At 36.7% G+C, this 18199-nt stretch overlaps 1 protein-coding gene across 1 annotated transcript in view; it reads right to left on the reverse strand.

Moving 5' to 3' along the window:
- DDX60 (DExD/H-box helicase 60) overlaps positions 1–18199 on the reverse strand; it is a 101325-nt gene that overhangs the window by 54140 nt on the left and 28986 nt on the right. The window contains exons 7-14 of the mRNA XM_030816307.1: positions 17771–17929; positions 15752–15910; positions 12207–12348; positions 11090–11245; positions 9397–9502; positions 8344–8459; positions 6949–7109; positions 3758–4013 (exon numbers count right to left, since the gene is read on the reverse strand). Of these exons, the coding sequence (XP_030672167.1) occupies positions 3758–4013; positions 6949–7109; positions 8344–8459; positions 9397–9502; positions 11090–11245; positions 12207–12348; positions 15752–15910; positions 17771–17929 (1255 nt within the window). The remainder of the gene's footprint in view (positions 1–3757; positions 4014–6948; positions 7110–8343; positions 8460–9396; positions 9503–11089; positions 11246–12206; positions 12349–15751; positions 15911–17770; positions 17930–18199) is intronic.

Here is an 18199-nt window from a genome sequence, read left to right on the forward strand (position 1 = left end):
TCACTTAGAAAAACAATGCATAACACTTGATCATTCCCAATTATGCAGCAGAAACAATAGGAGGTTGCTGGAGTGAAACAATAGGTCAGGGTGTTGGAGAGAACATGGAGGTCATGTGTTAAATGGATCAAAGTGTGGAGATGCTCAAAACTGACAGATCAACTAGGTTTGCTCAGAAGAACTGTCAGTTTGGAGGTATTATGGAACAAGATCATTTCACTTGCTGTGAATTTACACATCTTGATGTGATCCTATTTCACCTGTATCTTCCTCTTTCTGCCTCTTCTTTTCTTTTTTACTACCTGCTATGGAAATTGTAAAGTAGAGCACATGGTATCCACAGCAGCTTTGGAAGAACTCAGTGTGCCAGGGAAGCATGAACACAGTGTTACTCAAAAAGGAAATGTTTACTCATTGGTCTCAAAGGTGAATGACAGATTCTTCCCGGGTGCCTCATCGTTTTTGTTGGTTCCCTTAACCACGCCCACAACTTTATAAGTTGTCCTTTTTGCACCCGTCTTTGAAGGTGCTTATGAATGTGCTATATATTTGCCGTTGGGACCCTCTCTGAGATCTCATTGCTCATTGATAAAATACAAAATTGTCCTTTTATTGGTGGTATCAGGGATGTGAGCTAAACTGTGGTTCAAAACTATTAAATGAAAATTCCAGAAATACATAGTTCATATGTTTTTAAATTGCACACCATTTTGAGTTGTGTGATGAAATCTCGCACCATCTCACTTCATCCTGCTCAGGACATGAATCCTTCCTTTGTCCCCCATGTTCACACTGCAGACACCACCTTCCCATTAGTTATTTAGTAGCCACCTTGATGATCAGATTGACTGCATTGATGCCTCAGTGTTGGTGTTCAAATAACCCTTCTTTTACTTAATAATGGCCCCAAACTGCAAAATAAGTGATGTTGGCAATTCAGATATGTCAAAAAGAAGCCATAAAGTGCTTTCTTTAAGTGAAAATGTGAAAGTTCTTACCTTAATAAGTAAAGAAAAACTCATACGCTGAGGTTGCTAAGATCTACAGTCAGAAACAATCTTTTATCCATGAAGTTGTGAAGAAGAAAAGAAATCTTTGCTAGTTTTGCTGTTGCACCTCAAATGGCAAAAGTTTTGGACACAGTGTTTGATAAGTGCTTAGTTAAGATAGAAGGTGGAAGAAATGAATAGAAAATATTTTCCAGGTGATGGAAACATGTTGCACCTGAAAGCATTGAATCTGTATGAAGACTTCAACAAGGCATCCTCCGAAATGAGTGACAATGATCCATTTTCTTCAAATATAGGATGGTTACACAAATTCAGGAATAGGTTTGGACTGAAAAATATAAAAAATACTGAAGAGGGCTGGGCTCAGTGGCTCATGCCTGTAATCCCAGCAGTTTGAAAAGCTAAGGTGGGCAGATCATGAGGTCAAGAGATTGATGATCCTGGCCAACATGCCAACATGGTGAAATCCCATCTCTAGTAAAAATACAAAAATTAGCTGGGCATGGTGGCGTGTGCATGTAGTCCCAGATACTCAGGAGGCTGAGGCAGCAGAATCGCTTGAACCCAGGAGGCGGAGGTTGCAGCGAACAAGATCACGCCACTGCACTCCAGTCTGGTGACAGAGCGAGGCTCCGTCTCAAAAACAAAACAAAACAAAACAAGAAAACTACGGACTGAAGAGGCTCCATCTGCCAATGAAGAAGCTGCTGCCACATTTCTGGCAGAGTTGAAGAAGTTGGTTAGAAAGAAACGATACCATCCAAAGCAAGGTTTTAATTGTGATGAAACCAGGCTCTTCTGGAAGAAGATGTCCAATAGAACCCACATTCATAAAAGTCCAAAGGAGGCACCAAGACATAAAACATGGAAGGACAGATTAACCTTGGTACTAGGTGGCAATGCTGCAGTGCATATAATAAAGACAGGCATAGCATACAGACTGAAGAAGCCATACACTCTCAAAAACAAAAGCAAAAATTATCTTCTTGTGTTCTGGCAACACAATCAGAAAGTGTGAATGACAGCCAACATTTTTTTGGAATGGTTCTACCAATGCTTCTTCCCAGAAGTGAAAAAATACTTGAAAGAGGAAAGCTTGGAATACGAGACTATGCACTCAGCCATCCCAAATCTGTTTTTGTTGAAAATGAAAATATTCAGATTGTATTTTTACCTCCAAATACAAACTCACTGCTTCAGCGCCTTGACTATGGCATCATTCAGTTTGTCAAAGCCACATACACCTGCCTGGTGTTTGACCACATTCAGTCAGCAATTGATGCAGACCCTAATCTGGACATGATAAGGGGCTGGATATTATTCACTATTGCTGATGCATTAACAGTCACCAAAGATGCAATGGATGAATTAAACCCAAAAACTATAAATGCCTGCTGGAAGAATTTATGGAGTGAAGTCCTGAGTGATTTTCAAGGCTTCCTGGGGATCAATGGAGAAGTTAGGAAAATAATTCATGCAGCAAGACTAATTGACAAAGAGGGATTTGCCAATGTGTTTGATATAGAAGTGAAACAACATATTGAAGTTCATTAGGAAATGCTAACAAATGAGGAAATGGAAGAACTTATTGAGTCATCCAGGGAGGAAGATGAAGAAGAACCTGAAGCAGAACCGGAATTTGCTGAAGTGTTTCAAATTACATAGATATGAAAAGAAAAAACATGGAATACAATTCTCAGATGGAACACAGCATTCAAGTCACCCATATAATCACAAAAGAATTGCAACCTTCACAGAAACATTTTGATGAGTTAAAAAGTGACTGGGCGCGATGGCTTACACCTGTAATCCCAGCACTTTAGGAGGCTGTGGCGGGTAGATCACAAAGTCAGGAGTTCAAGACCAGCCTGGCCAATATGGTGAAACCTCATCTCTACTAAAAATACAAAAATTAGCTGGGCATGGTGGCGCACACCTGTAATCCCAGCTACTCGAGAGGTTGAGGCAGAAGAATTGCTTGAACTCGGGAGGCAGAGGTTGCAGTGAGCCGAGATGGTGCCACTGTACTCCAGCCTGGGTGACAGAGTGAGACTCTATCTCAAAAAAAAAAGAAAAAGAAAAAAAGTGACAACAGTTACTGATAACGTTGTTCTTCTAAAAGACTTCAGCAAAACTCTTTCAACCATGGAGGACCCCAATCATCAATATCATCTGCTCCTAACATCAGTCATTCACTCCATCATGGTTTAATGATGCAAGGATCACCTGAAGCAGATGATCCTCCTTCTGTTGTATCATCAAAAGGTCAACAACAGCGTTCATCATTCACCTCACTTCACCTCATCATGTAGCCGTTTTATCATCTCACATTCTCACAAGAAGAAAAGGGGTGAGTATAGTATAATAAGGTATTTTGAGGAAGAGAGAGACCATATTTACATAACTTTTATTATAGTATATTGTTATAATTATTCTATCTTACTAGTTATTGTTGTTAATCTCTTACTGTACCTAACTTAGAAATTAAACTTTATCATAGTATGTATGCATAGGAAAAAACAGTATACATGGCATTTGGTACTATCCACAGTTTCAGGCAACCATTGTGGGTCTTGAAACATACTCCCGGCAGGTAGCGGGAAACTATTGTAAAGGTAATAATACATAAAGTAAGATAGTGCATGTAAGTCTTCTAATGCAAATTTCCAGTTAATAAATGGCAACTATCATCATTACATTTGTATTAATTCGCCAACTCATCGAAATAGGAAAACAGAATCACATACCTTCTTCACTTCGGCAATGTTCTTTCCAGGCTTTCAAGCAAGCAGTTAACCCCACCATTTCAACCTTAAGTTTCACAGAGCTACTTTTACAGGATTTCAAAAATTCTTCCAGGTTCTTTATTCCAGAGTGCAAATTCTCTTTCATTTGCTCTTCAATAGAAAATGACAAAGCACTCCACTTTTGCTCTTCCTTTTGTTCTTCCTTGGCAAATAACCTTTTCTTATTCTCTCTAGTAATTATTTCAGCCTTGGTCTCCTGCCCCAAAGGAAAAAAACACCTCTTAAAACAAGTTGAAAATATTCCAAGATAACAGGTCATGAGTGAGACAATATTAAGGGTGTGTTGATGACTTTGACCATCATCCCATTTTGAGTAGATGTGAAAAATTTCTTTTTATCTTTTAGAAATTAAGCCTCTGTTAATTTATAACTTAAGACAACTTAATTTAGGGAGTATAAACACTCTCTGTAGATAATTTTCTAGATTTCTGAGTGGTGTGGTTTATAAATAAAAGAGTAAACGTTGCCAGGCATGGTGGCTGACACCTGTAATCCCAGCACTTTGGGAGGCTGAGGCTGGCGGATCACCTGAAGCCAGGAGTTTTACACCAGCCTGGCCAACACCTCTTATGTACTAAAAATACAAAAATTAGCTGAGCGTGGTGGCACGTTCCTGTAGTCCCAGCTACTTGGGAGGCTGAGGCATGAGAATCCCTTGAACCTGGGAGGCAGAGGCTGCAGTGAGCCGAGATTGGGCCACTGCACTCCAGCCTGGGTGATGGAGCAGGACTCTGTCTCAGAAAAAAAAAAAAAGAAGAAGAAGAGTTAATGTCACAAAATCAGAGACAAGAGGCCGCCTCTCTTTTCATTTCTCCATGCTATATCTGCTGCTCTCTCTGTAATCGCCTGTCCTCTTCCATTCTTCCCACATCACCTCCCTATTCTCTACTTGTTTACGATATTTCCTCCATGAAGCTTTCCCTGACTCTCCCAAGTCGAAGTCATGTATTCTTCCTCTGCTCAGACACCTATTGAAGCACTCATTAACATAAACTGTAGTTGTAATTTCATTTGCCATTCCTCCTCTCTTGATTGAGATCCTTGAGACAGGAATGTGCCTTTGTTGTCTGTATGTCTCAAGCACAAAGAATTTAGTCCATAATGTTTGATGAGTGAATAAGGAAGGAGGAAGAAGAGGAGTGGATAAGAGGAACAACACAAATACAAATGATTTGCTCTTCCTCAATAAGCACTTACAATTAACTTAAACATAGTATGGACCCGCTTTTACTATGCTTTTACGAACCCGACTCATTAATCTACAAAGACAAATTAGAGAATTGTTGTATTAGCAAGAGGATTCCAACGCATCTTCCACACTTCTGGTTAGTCACGAAATTAATATGTAAATGCCTGCCTATAATGAAGTCAATTTTAGTTGTCATCACTCTCTAAATTAGAAACGAATAATTCTAATCAATAATATTTGAGCTTTCCCAGTGTTTAGTCTTCCTAATTTGCTGTGTTGGGCCAATTTAGCATGGTTCTGTCTCAATAGTACAAGGGTTACCTTTGACCCTTTGCCATGTAGATTTTTCTATTTTCATACATTGTATTATGTGACAAGAATTTCTGCAAATTTACCATTTCATAACATCTCTCAAAACAACAAAAAACACTGAAAAGCAGTAGCCTTTTGTCACCAAAAAAAGTTGTCACCAAACTTTGTCACCAAAGTTTGTCACCAAAAAAACTTTTTTTGTCAGACAAAAAAAAGTAAATGCTTAATTAAATAGTCTCACTGACAATACAATTGGCTATGAAAATGAAAAGGAGGAGACAAACAACGATCACATAGTTGGGCTCAGAGAGGCTTCTCTTTGGCTCTTAAAACAAAAGATGGGACAGCCCAACTGCTTAAACTTTTGAAGCAGTTCAAGAATAGAGGCTTCACAGAACATGTGAGAACCTTTTAGAGTAATTTGTGATTATTTTTTGAAGTTATCTTGAGTAGAAAATACAAGAGCTTTTTTGATAAGTCCTTGAACTGATGAACTATCTGTGTCTCAGAGTTCTGAAATGTCCACTGAAGGCTTGACAAAGAGATGCACATTTTCCTGATCTTGCCAAAATTTTCACAAAAGTAATTATTCAGAAGTGAGAATAAAAATATTTTTTGAGGTCTTTATATGTTCCATTCCTGATAACTTCACCATGTTTATTTCAATTTGTTAAGGTGGATATGTGACAAATACCTTTATTTGTGATTGGTTTTGTTAAGTTGGTACTTTCTCTAATATATTAAAACCTTTCATCTTGAGAGAAACTTTTTGTGAAAATAAATGCCATTCCCAAATCCCCAACTTTGAGGCCCACAGAAAGATACTAAAGCCTGATGAGTTTTCCATTTGTTTAAGATGGAAACCTTTATGACCTGCCTCAAAAGTCAAATAATCAGAAAATTCAGTTTTAAAATAAAAATATCTGTACTTAGACATTAATGTTTCAGGAATTATCAACTGATAATTTTAGATCATAAACTATTAGTATTATTATTCCAGAAATGGATTGGAACTTTCCTTATTTACTCCTTGTATTCCATCCCCAGTTATGTCTCCCAGGAAAGGAGTAGAAAAACGACATCCCAAGGAGGAAAAAGGTAAGGTTGCAGGAGTACAACCCACCCAGAAAGAGGAAATGCAGAGTTCTAACCTTCCACTCACAAAATGTGCTGGATTAATCAATCATTTAAATACTTTGGGAAAGTGTAAACACTCTTTATAATTTCGAAAAAAAAGTAGATAAACATTTCATATCTATTTTTACTACCTATATGAAAAAGATTTTCCTGTCATTAATGAACAACTATATTTTTAATGTTAGTTTAAAATTTCTAAACTCAAAACTTTAGTCACTTAATTATTCTTCAAATAGATACATATGTTATTATGTATAGAATACCATTACAACTTTTTCATGCAGGTTAGGCTTTTTCAGCAAGAGGTAAAAGAATAAGTAATCATATATAAAAATACATGCATATATATATATATATATATATATATATATATATATATATATATATCAAGAAAAGGCATTATATAAAAAGAAAACACCAAAGGGATAACACATATCAACTTGAGAAAAGAAAAAGAAAATTTTTTTAATTTGATAGAATTTATAGAACATACGTGTGCCTTTTTGCTCTTGGGCCCACTAAAATCCTTCTTTGACTTAATAGTTTGAGTCACGATGATTTTCGAAGAGACTGTTTCTAATGAATTCCCATAAAACCGTTGGAAAACATGATACTTTTGCACAGATCTAAGAACACGAGGGTCCCTAGATTTTTCTGAAAAAGAAAAGACTTAAAATGTGACTTTATTGTAGTTTTTCAATAGCATTCTCATCAGTTCTTCATATTATCCCACATCCAGTAGTTAAATTAGTGGAAAAGTAATTTAATCTTATTATCTGTCTTAAAGAGAGAATGTAAAATCAAGTTATCTATGGATAATAATTCCTTTTCTTATTTAAAAGATGGAAGTGACAAAACACACTTTCATGGTCTACCTCCTAAATTAGGTATCAGGGTGCAACAAAAAAATGATGGATTCCAGGCATTACCTATGTCCTGTGCCCTGTGAATTAGTTTAAGAAGAAGGTAGAGGCAGAGTGAAGAAGACAACCATCTAAGATATTCTGACTTCCTGTATCACTGGGCAGAAAAAATCCCTACTCCGGACCATAGCCACAGAGCCAGAGCCCAGAGCATGGCAGCTAAAATGGTAAAATCTAATAAAATAAGGCGCCCCCAAAGTCAAGATATGCCTTACTCCCTTATCTCCATAAAAACTGTAATACTCACAGTAATGAAATAACTAAGCTGATTAATTTTTCTATGTCTGTAACTATACACATCACACCAAACCACTCTGAAGCATGTTAATGGTTCATCTAAAGTATCCCCCGACACCTTGGTCATTATTTACATACCCAGGCTAATAAGTACTTCACAGGAGCATACTTGCTATGCCTACTCCTAGGTTATTCTCAGAGTAAGTTTTGTCGACTCTAAGGGGGCTGGGGGTAAGCATAGGGATACAGAAAGTTGAGATGAAGACAAGATCCCAAATTCAGTCTCTGTTGATCCACTGTTAGTGGTTTCATGGGCCTCCTTTTGTAGTTTCAACCACCCTGAGCATGAAGGCAGATAGCATGCTGGTGCTTGTTACATGCAGCCAATTGGGTATTATGAAACAGTTAAAATTGCTTGAAAGACTATGGTCCCAATATATTTGACTCCAAGGCATACATATATTGCTTAAACTACAAACCATCTTTCCTTGAAACAACTTCTAGCACTTCCTCCTAAAACACATACATATCTACATACGTACGACTGTCAATAAAGAAAAAGAGAATTTTTTATTACCATCTTTCCCAATGCACATCTAAATATCTTGTAGACTATTTTCATTCAAAAAAATTTAATTTGTGTCTCATGATATGATAATTTTCCACTATAAAATGAAAGGCAGAGAGTAAAGTAGATTTAAATTTATTTCACTAGTCACAGAGCTCACCATCAAACTGACACCTGGACCTGTCATAATCATCACTCAGGGGTTTATGAGAATGCCAGTGCACAAGTTCATCAAATTCCTTTTGTTTAACCAGTGAAGTAACAATAGGATCATCACTGTGAGACAAAAAAAGGCATATTTTAAATTGCACACTTCCAAATATAACACAGCACACATTTTATTTTATAATGTTTTTGAAAATCATAGTTCCCCTTCTTCTTCCTGCAATACGATGTGGGTGGTAGACTCCAAAGAGCAGTTTATTAGAGGTTTAATAAATCAAATCTACTCCATGTCTCTAACAGTCCCATCAATATCAACTAATAGGCATTCATTAATTCATTAATTTAAAATATGCAGCTGTAATGATTTATTCTAAGATTAAAAACTATACAGATTTTTACATAGTAATGGCCAAAAGGCATTGAAAATTTTGATTTTAAATTCATTTTTAGGCCGGGCGCAGTGGCTCACGCTTGTAATCCCAGCACTTTGGGAGGGGCCCCGAGGCGGGCGGATCACGAGGTCAGGAGATTGAGACCACGATGAAACCCCGTCTCTACTAAAAATACAAAAGAAAAAAAATTAGCCGGGCGTGGTGGCGGGTGCCTGTAGTCCCAGCTACTCGGAGAGGCTGAGGCAGGAGAATGGCATGAACCCGGGAGGTGGAGCTTGCAGTGAGCCGAGATTGCGCCACTGCACTCCAGCCTGGGCGACAGAGCAAGCTCTGTCTCAAAAAAAAAAAAAAAAAATTCATTTTTAATTCATTCATTTTCATTTAAAGTTTATCTTATTTTTCTTTTTAAGAACTAAGTATTAAATTTGTAAGTATATTAACCCACAAAAGGCATCATGAACATTTAACTACTCTTTAAGGTAATAAAAATGTTATGCCACACATAACTTTACAACCAACAAAACAGAATAAAATTTTGATTTTAAATTCATACTACATGTAATGTACTCTAATCATCTGCATTTCAAATAATCCTTGTTGAGTAACTCATGTATTCCATACAAGTATTTATTGAGGCACAGTTTTTGGCCTTATACCTCTTTAGAAAAGGCAAATCTTTCAAAATATCTCCAGCAAATTTATCAATCACAAAAGATGACATTGGAATAAAACCCAAATTGGGCACCATTTCATTGGAGCTGTCTGTAAACAAAAAAAAAATGTAAAACTTTCAGACAGGAATATTACATATTATTTTCTAAAACTTCATATTAAAAATATTTTACATTAATCTTATTTACATGTATCAAGTTCAGCCCTTCTCATAAAGCTATTTCCCACAGCAAAACACTTTGGAACACAGTAGAGTATAAAGAATTAGACAGCATTTTGGCATATGTGTGGATATGCATGGGGGATGGGTGGGTGGATATGCATGGGGGATGGGTGGGTGAATGGATGCATGGATGGGTGGATGGATGGATGCATGGATGGGTGGATGGATGGATGGGTAAGTAGACAGATGATAGATGGATAAATCAGATAGGTAGGTAGATGGGAAGAAGGAAGGAAGGAAGGAAGGAAGGAAGGAAGGAAGGAAGGAAGGAAGGAAGGAAGGAAGGAAGGAGGGAGGCGAGGGAGAGAGGGAAAGGAAAGAATGAAAGAGAGAGAGAAAGAAAGGAGGGAGGGAGGGAAGGAAGGAGGGAGGGAGGAAGGAAGGAAGGAAACAAAAAAGAAAGAAAAAGAAGGAAAGAAAGAAAGAGAAAGAAAGAAAGAAAGAAAGAAAGAAAGAAAGAAAGAAAGAAAGAGAGAGAAAGAAAAGAAAAGAGAAAGCAAGCAAGCACACAGGGAGGGAGGGAGGGAGGAAGGAAGGAAGGAAGATAAAGAAAAATACCTATGCCTTTTATTTTCAAATGTGAATTCGTTTTATTATTCCTTATTATAAGACAAAGAGTTTGACAATGGAAGCCTCAGAGATTATATATCTATATACATATACAAACACATATACAAAGACTTTCATGAAAATGAAATAAAAAAGAAGTAGGGAAAAATACAGACGGTAATGAAATTATTTGATGTGATTACAGTATTCTCAGGTCCCCCTTGATTTTCCACATACACACACACACACACACACACACACACACGAGATAGATGATAGATAGATAGATAGATAGATAGATAGATAGATAGATAGATATTACATATCATGTATATTATGATAATAGACAAATGAATGACTTTTTCTTCTATTGAATGTCTGGTTCATGATTCCAGGTAAACCATCACTGCTCTGCCTGGGATCCTCCTGGTGCTCCCTGTGCCTGTGTTTGTCGGGCTCCTTTCTTATTTAAGCCCCTGCAACTTGCTGCCTAAAAGAGGTGGAGAGCCCATGTGGCCTTCCCTAAATTTTTCAGCCCCAGGATGTTTTGAGCTTAGCTATAATGATATAAAAAGATGTTTGGTGTCTCTTATTCAGCATCTCAAGTGCTTTACACAAGATTTTTCTGTGGACCTGTAAGTGCCATATTGCTGGAAATGGAAGTCATATATATCTGGCTGTGTTTTTTAATTGAAACGATATTAATTATAAGCAAAATGTAAATCTTCATAATTACAGTCACAGCATACCACTCCGAGGATATAAGAATAAAGGTAATTTATTTTTATTATTAAAATTCAAGTGCCAGAAAATTATTTATACTTGCAGCACTGAATTAGTGGTGTTTCCTAAACATTTTCAGAGGAATAATGCTTTCATTTCAGATTAACTTAGAAATTTATTACCTTTGATTGGTGATGGTTTCTTTTCAAGAAAACAAAATTTTGTTGTTCTCAGAGGAAATGGCTGTCCAACCTCAAAGTCTCGGACCAACTTTGATACGGTATTCCAGAGATATTCATAATCTTTCATAATGGTATCTCCCAAACTCAAATGTAGGCCTGCGTAACAATTAAAAACACTAAATACTAGAAGCCATCCACTCCCACACAAAGAATCATTAGTCACATTTTGAGTAAATTGATGGAATTCTGAAATACATTCCAGAGTGAAATTTTTAGTGAGTTCCACACTGGACATAACTGAAAATGGTCACTAGTGTTGACTACAAGATACAGATTATAAAGTTTATCTTGTTTTTCTTTTTAAGAACTAAGTATTAAATTTGTAAGTATATTAACCCACAAAATGCATTGTGAACATTTAACTACTCTTTAAGGTAATAAAAATGTTATGCCACACATAACTTTACAACCAACAAAACAGAATAAAAACTTAAGTTTTGGAGAGATGAGAAAATTGGTAAAGGATTGTTAAGTTTATATGCAGCTAATTCATTACAATGATTACAACATGAAGGAACCACATCACAGGTCAAAGCTTCAATGATGTTCAATCAGTTAGAGTTCTGTCCAAATATGTTTTTGTTTTGTTTGGTTTGGTTTTACTATTAGGAAATATCAGAAATCTTACCCTAAGAAAAGATTTTAAAGAAAGAAAAACAAATTACATATAAAAATATGTAACTTAGCCTTATCTTTTGGAGAAAAATTAAATTTCCTAAATATCTCAATAGTACTGAAATAATTAATTAAATTTTATGAAGAAATATTAGGCATGCATTTAAATGAAAAGTTCAACTTTTGAAATTAACTGAAAATGCTGGACACACAAACATATATGTTCTCCTGAAATACTTTTAATGCAATATTAAGTGAAAAACATATTTTAAAATACAGCATTCCCTCTGATTGCAACTAAAATATTACATACATATGTGAACAAAGATGAAAATAATTGCTGCATGTTGGAAGTACAGAAAAATTATTTTGTAGTTTTAAATTCCTTATAAAGTTTATCTGTGGATGGAAGTATAATAGTTATAATATACTGAGATGGTACCTTCTACATTTTCATTTTCATAGTAAAAAGCAATATTCTTCAACAAAAGCTCATCACTTAAGTCAGCAAGGTGAATTAAATTCAGATTCCAAAATTCAAAAGTATGTATATTTCTTAAGATGAAATATTCACACCATTTTTTCTGAAAATTGAAAATAAAACCAAGTTATTGGTAATATTCCTATTAGCAATAAACTATAGGGTTCATATGCTTCTGAACTGAAAGGCAGTGGGCAGGGTCGTTCCAATTCTTGTTAATGTAAGCCCATGCAGGCTGGGTAATGGTGAATGCTTTATACCTTAAGGAATTAAAGCATAAAATAAAATAAAAACTAATCCCAAAATGCATTCCGTATAGTTCTTTATCCTGAATCAAGGAAATCTGCATTTGACTCTCAAAATAGTATTTTTCTCACACTGTTACCCACAGATAGAATCCCAAAGCTACAGAAATATTTCTGCTTTGAAATGTGCTTCTATTCTTTATTTAGATTTTCATATGTTCAGATTTAACTTTCAGGTCAAAGGAGCATTTTAAAAAATGTGTTTGAGTGTTCAGGGACCTAGAAGATGCTGAATCCTTCAAACTCTTAAGATTCCCATCCACCTACCTGGTTGGTCTCCGTGCTTCAAGATTCAGAGTAAACCTCATGGAACGATCCCTTCTATGATTTGCTTAGTTGCTTTCTTGAGAGGCCTCAAAAAATGTCAAAAATTTCTTTTATTGTGAAAATATTAGGGGCTACCTGAAATTACACTTCAAGCTACAGTGTTACCAAAAATCAGGCATGGAGTATGGGAAAGGCAGGAAGGATGGCTGACTATGGGCTGATCAGCTGTTACTCCATAGGGCAAATATTTGGAAGCTGGACAGAGTGAAGTCAGATCTCAGCTTGACCATTCATTAGCTGTGCTCATGGACCACACAGCTGAGTCCAAGTTTTTCCTTTGCAAAATGAGGACATAAGAGGATCGTTGTTACATCTAATTAAAGACTATTATTTTCCATTAGCTAAAAGTACAACCTAGACCTTAGTCTCTTAATTATGATCAACAGTGAGCTCCGTTTCATTAAAACCAATGTATTTTCAGTCCTCAGCCTATTACAATCCTCTATAGCAGCTCATACTATTAACCACATCCACCTTTTGAACTGCCCAGTTCCTCTGACCTTCAGGACAACCCATTCTTCTTGATTTTATTCCCATTTATCTAAGTAGTTCCTTCTCAGTGTCTTTTGCCACTGTCTCAACCCATATTAAATGTTTAATATTGGAATATTTGAACTCCCTGTCCTCAGCTCTCTTACCATATCTCTCTTCCAAAATAGCTTCATCTCTTAGCATAGCATCAATTAACATCCATAGGGTAACGATTCCTAAACTTCTATCTCCAGCCCATTCCACCCTTCTAAGTCCAAACCATTATTTTAAATTGTTTACTAGATATCTCCATGTGGACATTGTACTGGCACTTTAAACTTGACTTGATATTTCCAAAAAAGAAACTCATGATCCTTCCCCACTAACATACCCTTCATACAATGGCAGCATCCCCACAAATGCTCAAGCCAGGGGTCTAGGAATTATTTGACTCCTTCCTTTCCCTCGTTCCCCACACTTAATCACTAAACTTGTCATTATTCACCTTAAATAACTTTTAAAATTGCCCACTGTTATTCATCCCTACTTACCTCTTGCTGGTCCCTGACACCATCAACACTTACATGACTGAGGTAATAGCCACCTAATTTCCCCAAATCCCCCCTGTTTTGCCTCTACAATGCACTCTCTGCATTGCACGCCAGGGAAAGTTTCTGCAAATGCAAGTGCCACGCATCCATTTGAAACCATCCAGTGGATCCTCATTGTGCTTCTATCAAGTTACATCTCCATTCTCTTAACAGGGCCTACAGAATCCTATGTGACTTGTCTCTTACCCGCCTCTTCAGCTTCATCACTTTCCCATATTTTTCCTACCCCTGCTATGATAGATGTATCTCAGTTCCTTGGTTATGCCATCCTCAGGATAATCACACATGCTGCTTCATGCCCTAGAATCCAGTTTCATCCTCTCTCCATCCTGCTAACTCCTTCTCTTCCTCCAGGACTTGGGTCACTTCATTTCTCTTCATTTCTTTCTTTCTTTTTTTTTTTTTTTTTTTGAGACCGAGTCTTGCTCTGTCACCCAGGCTGGAGTGCAGTGGCGCAATCTCAGCTCACTGCAAGCTCCGCCTCCCGGGTTCATGCCATTCTCCTGCCTCAGCCTCCCGAGTAGCTGGGACTACAGGTGCCCGCCAACACACCTGGCTACTTTTTTTTTTTTTTTTTGTATATTTTTAGTAGAGACGAGGTTTCACCGTGTTAGCTAGGATAGTCTCAATCTCCTGACCTCGTGATCCACCTGCCTCTGCCTCCCAAAGTGCTGGGATTACAGGTGTGAGCCACCGTGGCTGGCCTCTCTTCATTTCTTAAGAAAAACCATCGTTTTCAGACTACATTGGATCTTTTTATTATCAGGTTATAAAGCATTCTATGATTCCATCTTCATAGTTACTTTTAAAATTTAATATCTGTCTTCTCTGGAAAATGTAGGTCTATGAAGGGGTTGGAGTGGGAAGGGTAAATATGTTTTTATTTTTCTCACTCTATCCCAGTGATTAGCACAATGTACTAAATGTTTGTGGACTGGCTTCCTAGTTAATTGGTCATAAAATACATTCCTTGAATATTTTCACTATATGTATCATGATCCTTAAAAAAAGTTCATGCCAATTGATCCTTTAATCCCATTTCTGGCTCTCAAGCCAAAATAATCCCAAATGAAAGGAAAAGGCTTATACACAAAGAGGATAACAACATCTATAATACAACCATCAAAGTCTTCTTAATATTCCATAATAGAGAAATGGGTAAGTAAACCATGGTACTAAAAGATAACTAGTAGCCATTAAAAATGATACTAATATTGTGAAAGAAAATAGAAAGACATGAAAAAATATATGTATATATAGAGTTCCAATATAAGAAACAATAAAACATCAGAAAAATCTATGCATTTAAAATAAAAAGAATAAACCAAAATGTTAACAGTTATCCATATTGATTAAAATGGTAGGCCTCCGGGGAAGTTTTTCTTCTGTTTTTGCTTCTATTTCTCTAAAGTATCCAAATTGTCTCTAAATATTCTCTATAACAGTTGAAAGTAATAAACTACGAAACTGATTTCTTCAGTTCCTCTTAAGAGCAGACCACAGTGATCACCAACCATCAACTATAGTGATAACACAAAAACCTGACCTTGGCAGAGATTTAACAAAGGAAAAATAAAGAGGCTTTTTCCTTAGGTTAGATATATATCATGCTATTTGTTAGTTCTCCTAAACATAGATGCTGAAATTGGAAAGTGATTGATGTAGCCCATTAAACTTTTATAGCCCCCAAGGGGCTAATAGTAGTCCCACATAAGAGAATTTTGAAAGTTATTGTAGTTTCTATCAAACATTCGAAACACAAAAATAGTAAACTAATTAAGAGTACATTTACCATTTGTAATAAAGGCTTCATGTCCTCAGCCCAATGAGAAGTGATGACTCTAGCACAAGCTCTTTGAGAAAGAGGCAGATGGAGTAGAAAAACCACAGTGAGACAATGCAGTTTACACAAATCTTCCATCTCCTGCAGGGTTAAGCAATTACTGTTCACCTGAATAAAATAAAGAAGGTATAAGCCAGAGAACAGCAGGGTGTGACATTGCATAATAAGCATGTAGGACCACAAAAGCTGGCAGCTACCTTTGCTGTTCAGGAATCATGAATTATTCCTTTCTTTTTTTTTTTTTTTTTTTTTTTTTTTGAGACAGAGTTTTGCTCTTTCACCCAGGCTGGAGTGAAGTGGCCCAATCTCAGTTCACGGCAACCTCCAACCCCAGGTTCAAGCGATTCTCCTGCCTCAGCCTCCCGAGTAGCTGGGATTATAGGTACCTGCCACCATGCCTGGCTAATTTTTGTATTTTTAGTAGAGGCGCGGTTTCACCATGGCCAGGCTAGTCTCGAACTCCTGACCTCAGGTAACCCACCTGCCTCGGCCTCCCAAAGTGCTAGGATTACTGGTGTGAGACACTGTGCCCAACTGAATTATTACATTTTTCATTCTACATTTTTTAAGACTTCTTTATAACATAAACTCTACTGCATTTATACAGATGTGAGGTAACTGGAATGGGAAGCTGCCGGCTTAATCACAGTTAAAATAAAACATTTTTCAGGATTTTTAGTTAAGCTAAACTCTACATGAGCTGATCAAGCAACTAATGAAGTCGTAATTTCCTAGGACTCTACGCTGATAGAGCCACACATTAAATGCTCTCTTCCATCCAAGGCATCATATTTTTAAATAATGTTGAAAATTACCAGGGCGAGGACACCAGGACGGTAATATATCTGAAAAACCTGCCCTGTGCGAACACAGGTAAAGAAGTGGACACATCTGATATCATCAGAGAAGAATGTCATAGCTATGTTCAAACATTTGCAGGGCTATCAACAAAGCAAGTGTAAGATTTCATCAGGGCACCTCCAGAAGGCCAAATACAAATAGAGTCTAATCATTAGAAATTCCAGAGAGGCAGATTTGACTTAGTATCATTTTTGTGAGAATGATTTAAAATACTATGTCTAGTTACGAAGAAATGTTTCACTAAAAATACATTCAATCTGATAACTGGAAAAACAATTATAAGGATACTAAGTAAAAGATAATGAGCCCTGAACATTTCTGAAATGTTCAGAAACTTCATTTCTCTTTAATGGAAATCTTTAGCCAAGAATCCCCCAGTAGGTAGACTGTATACAGAATAGTATGTATACACATGCATCTGAGTGTGTGTGTGTGTGTGTAAGCATGCACACCCATAAGCACATATACATAGAGACAACTGTATATTGGGGGAAAGAATCCAGACTGGCCAACAGATTCTTAATGGACCCTATTGGCCATAAAGAAGGTTAAAAACTTTAGTATCTCTCCAGCTAGGATGATGCCAAGACGCTACAGTAGGAATGCTCTTTCAAAAGACAGTTTGGTATTGTGGACCTTGCACAAGATGGACCTGAGCTCAGTCCACATTGCTATTTAGTACCTTTGGTTTGAAAAATGTTACCTGGACTATTTGAACTTCAGTGTTCTCATAGGTGAAATGGGAATACTATGCCTTTCTCACAATGCTGTTGTGAGGATTTAATGGCACAATGCATACAAAAAGCCCAAAAGAGAGTAGCATATTAGGCCTCCACCAAGGGCTAATATCCTGTCTTGTTTCGTCTTCCTTTGGGTGATTTAGACTAAATATACACTAAGTGAAACATCCACATAGTAAAACATTAAATAATTTAATGGCACAATAAGGGTTTCCTGATAGACATAAATTTCAGTTTTATTTTTTGAAGTTTATATAAATAAGAGAAAAACATTAAGTACCAAACAGAGGAAATGAAAGATACAAATCAACAAAATTTCAAAAGTGGAGAGAAACAGTACTTCTCAGTAAAGTTATAACAACCACACCTGTTGGATCTTAGTTGCCTGACCAGAGGAGGGCTCTCTGTTTCCTAAAAAGCGATGGTACATTCTCAAAGACAATGAGCATGAAGTAACACAAAAGACACGCCGAATGTCAGATCCTTCTGGCCAGACTTGCGTAAGCAGAGATACAGTTTCATGTGCCTGTCAAAGAAAAAAATTGTAACATGTCATGCTATTTAGAAAAATATTTTTATTTGTAAGTGATCTTACTAGTGGGTACTACTAGGCTTAATACATGTGTGACAAAATAATCTGTACAACAAACCCCCATGACACAAGTTTACCTCCATAAAAATCCTATACATGTATCCCTGAACTTAAAGTTAAAAAAATGAAATGATAAAATTTTTCTGAGATGAAAGGAAACCTGTATACATAGAATAAAAGAGCTCACTGTCTAACAAGAGAAAC

This window comes from Nomascus leucogenys, chromosome 7b (assembly GCF_006542625.1).
Source record: "Nomascus leucogenys isolate Asia chromosome 7b, Asia_NLE_v1, whole genome shotgun sequence".
Taxonomy (NCBI): domain Eukaryota; kingdom Metazoa; phylum Chordata; class Mammalia; order Primates; family Hylobatidae; genus Nomascus; species Nomascus leucogenys.